Below are 4,145 nucleotides of genomic sequence, written 5' to 3'. Positions count from 1 at the left end.
GTGACGTGCCGTTCTGCGACGTGAAGGTTAGCAAGCCATCGACGCTCTTCTTCCCGGCGCTCGATACGGCTCAGGGACTCAAGTTCTACCAGGGGCTGTACACGGGCAGCGCTCTCGACACAGGGTCTCTGTGGCCCGACGTGACGCTTGTCTCACCGCATGAGGTGGCACCCGTCCAGCACGCAGTGGTCGGCCAGCCGTACACGGTGCTTTTGGAGAACTTTGCGATGAAGGGAAACGTGGTCGTGGAGCTCTTCCAGGGCACTGAGAAGAAGGGCGTGACTGTCGCTACGGTGCCGGGCGGGATCGCCCCCGGCGAGGTGCGAGAGGTGTCGTGGACGGCTCCTGAGCCGCTTGATGGAGTGTCTGGGAACCGAGCCTACCTGCGCGCGTACCACGCGGGCATGCCGGCGATCTATTCCGAGAGTGACCTGTTTGACTTGTTGCCGTCATCTGTGCTGGAGAACTAAGCTTGAAAGGTGCCGTTTTCCTCGATCTGCCGTCAAGATTGTAGCTGTTTTGAAAAAGATTACGCGATGTTTTCAATAAATTATAGGTAAGAATCTCTTTTTAAGAAAGCATGGCTTGGGACTCCTTTTTTAATCTCACTGGCCGGCTTAGTAATGTATGGAAATGGAAAGTCTGCATACGTTCAAGGTCAAGAACTGCGATGTATTGAGTGAAAATGCCCTGACCTTTTTTTAATTTCTCATGTCCTGCATTTCGTATCCACCTCTTCCTCACAGACACCATAATAATACTGGGTGGTCAAAAAAACAGAAAGGGATCATGGGGGAAAGTGTCTTAAGAAATAGGACAATAGTTCAGAGCGCTGTGCAATTTTTGACAGGCTCCATGAGCAAAGTAAGAGTATAAGTGAGAATTATGTTGGAGGAAACAGTAAGAAGTACAAAAGCAAAAAAGCAAGAGACGGTGGATAAAAGCTAGATTATTTTCGAAATGTTTGTATTGTGACTTATCATTGCTAGCGTTTTACTGAGGCAATAATTTCATTCAGGTCGGTCTTCTGCCAAATGACGATGTTGTATTGATGCCTCATTGTGCCTTGAACACAATTATTCCTCCTCGCGAGTCCCTCTGAAACTTTTTTGTCTATCTCTGTAAATTACCTGACTTCAGCCTGCACAAGCTTGTTCAGGTATACCCATTCATGTGTATATGTTAAGGTAACTTTGTTTTGTACACACAAGCGATTCGTAAAGTAAGGGTAGAATCGATTTTCTCCTTACTATATCTTTCTAGTACAACTTTTTTGTGTCTTTCATGGCCTGAAGGTCACCGCTACGTAGGGGTTGGAAAAGATGCACAAGTAACGGTCACTTAGAAGAGGCTGACTGAAATATGGCTGTTTTTAAAAACAAGGTCACTTCGCGTATCCGATCTCCTTTTGTTTTTTGACATGGCTTACAAAATTATGGATCTGCTCAACAGACATCAAATCGTTCAACATATTGCTTGCTATCCACACATAACCTTTCATCAAATCATGCATAGATGATTAATGACCAATTTTTCCTCCATACCTTTCCACGATACACTTTTACCATTAAGCAGGACATATGCATCCCATACTTCGTTGTGATCCAATTTAGCAAAGTGCTGCAGGGCAATGTGATATATTGCTCCATCCGGGGAAATGTATGGCATGCTTATCCAATACTTGGCTGCAAGGCTAAGTCTACCAAAAGGCAGAGCTTCATTTTGCCATCGAAATGCATAGCATACTTGAAATACGAAAGTTTTATTATGATGGGTATTCTTCACGTTGAAGCTTGAAAGATTCAGTCTGCTCTGTCGAAAAGAGACCGACTTTGACTTTCTTGGACATGCTCACCATAAGTCGCCGCCTCTTGGTCATGTCCGAGAGTCTATTTTCCCACCGCCGCCGTTGGTCCGATCGGCGAGCCATTCACCAGGTTATGTATAAAAGTTTATTCTACAGTTCGTATAGAATGTGATAGTCAAAAGCTTGTTGTAGGGTAGGCTCAATCACAATCGGTGTCGAATGGCAAAACACTCAGAGGTTAGCGCGGGGAGGTTTTTAAAATTCCGTTGCACAGCTTCTCTCGTGGGCGTTGTTTTTCCATGCCTCATACGTCTTTCCGTGTATCCTGGTAAGTCCTTCTTAAAAAATGGCCACTCACGCCAGACAAAAATTGCCCTGATACTTCTTTTGCAAATCTGGGGGCTTGCTTACATTCGCGGAGCGACTATCTCATTTGAAATGACCTTTGGAGAGAAGCACTTCTTCGTTAATGATAAATACGCAATCTTTTTACAGGGACGATTCGATCCTTGATAAGCAAGGAGGTTTCTCGCTCATGACAAGCATATCGACTGCAAGAGGAACTCAAGAAGAGCAAAGCTGCCATCATTGTCGTGATTACCTGCTCACTATCTTCCTCAGTGCCCTCGTGCTCCTTGCAGTGGTCGGCGCGTTCGCCATTGACTTTACAGTCTATGGCCGGGCTAAAAAAGGTTTTAAGTCCAAAAATGGGGTACCAGGGATCTATTTAAGTAGTAATGACACCACAATGGCCTCTTTCTCTGTTACGCAGCGAGTTGGTAAGTGGTGGTGTTGCGAGAGTATACTCATTTCTCTTTCCCTCGATGTCATCTGATTCAGCCAGAGTTTGCCTTATTATTTCGAGGATTTCAACTATGTTTATTGTCTATTGATAGTACATTAGTTATTCAAACTGAGCCGAAGGTAGCAAAATAAACTGGGCTTTTTGTAACCGGAATCACACCGTTGTATTTTTTCTACTCTTTGCCCCAATATATATTTATGGTTTGAGGACGTAGAAGGCTCCCCGCTAGACAGACATGAAGATGAATCGCCTGCAAAGACCATTTCTACTACGTTGAATGCCTCTGACATAGCTTTACACATCAGTGGAACTACTTACAGAGCGGCAGGATCTCTTATCGGTTCTCTTCCCAATGTCTCTGCTGCAAAGCACGCCTTCAGTGCCCTCGCCCTTCAGGCTGCCAGCCTGACCGGCCTGATCGTATGTCATGCTGTGAGTGCGTCCGATTTAGAGGCAATGGTGAGGGCCACAAGCAAGTGCACCGTCATCATTCTAACCAAGAGGCCCTTCCAACAGTACGTTATCCAAGATACCATGGTTTTGACTACCCGCAAAATCGTTCTCGGTCATCCCATAGATCTTCCTGAGATGAAGGGCGAGAATGGTGTCAACAGAATCTTCGAAATACAGGCGGGGGGCAACCTGGATATTCGCTTTGTGAGCCTCTTCCGCGCGTCTCCCCGAAAATTGAGTCCCATGCTAAGTGTGATAGTTGGGGGTATTGTGCTCGTGCAGCTTGGAGGTTATTTTCGCGGAACGGCTATTATCTTTCGGGATCCGCCACAAACATTCCAAACCTTTATAAACGATTTAGGCTCGTCCTTGCAGCGTCGGCGTGCGTTTGGCGGACACGTTATGGTGCTTGGTGGGGATTTTTCCTGCAACGGTTGTCAAGTGCTACGCTGGTATCCTTATGGCCTGCCCAAATTTAATGTGGCACAGGTTGGCCGAGACTTTCTAGCTATGGCGGGGTCCTGTGTCACTGTAGGCGTCTATCATGTCTTTTACGCTCCCTATCTGTCATCCATCAACGTTGGAAATGCCGTGGCGTTTCTAGGTGGTACGCACATTCGCATCGGCGGTGGGACAATAGGATCTGCCGTGCTTATCGGACAGCTCGGTAAGAAAAGCATTGAAGAGAATTTGGGAGGATACATTTTCAAGAACCCTCTTACTTACCATTTATACGATCCTTACCATAGGAGCGGGACAAAACTTTTTTGTTGGTGGAGGAGTCCTCGTCAATGTCGGTCACCAGCAGCAGAGCGCCTTTGTCTGCTTATTTCGTGCAGGTTTCGGAATGAGCCATGTAGGGGCAGGATTCTTCAGTCACATAGCGGAGCTGGAAAATCGCGCTTGGGGTGTAGCTGCTGTATTAGGTGCTGGTCAAGTGTACGCGAATGGAGCTGGTGTTTTTGACAAAATTGGTGGAGAGGTTGTAAATTGTGCAGTCTCTATTTTGCAAGCCTTGGCAGGCGGAAGCTCTTATCTTGGCACTGGAGACATGAACATGGTGGGCGAGCAGTATGCCCA

At 46.5% G+C, this 4,145-nt stretch overlaps 1 protein-coding gene across 1 annotated transcript; it reads left to right on the top strand.

Moving 5' to 3' along the window:
* Window positions 1–26: 26 nt before the first annotated feature.
* NGA_0438800 (uncharacterized protein) lies at window positions 27–937 on the top strand (the record flags this gene model as incomplete). Its single annotated transcript, XM_005853358.1, has 2 exons — window positions 27–556; window positions 747–937. A coding segment is annotated over one exon (444 nt), but the record flags the coding sequence as incomplete, so codon positions are not given.
* Window positions 938–4,145: the final 3,208 nt, after the last annotated feature.

Source organism: Nannochloropsis gaditana (assembly GCF_000240725.1).
Source record: "Nannochloropsis gaditana CCMP526 unplaced genomic scaffold scaffold934, whole genome shotgun sequence".
In the NCBI taxonomy this organism is placed as follows: domain Eukaryota; class Eustigmatophyceae; order Eustigmatales; family Monodopsidaceae; genus Microchloropsis; species Microchloropsis gaditana.
Note: the sequence above shows the minus strand (reverse complement) of the source record. Positions and strands in the feature narration are given on the sequence as shown.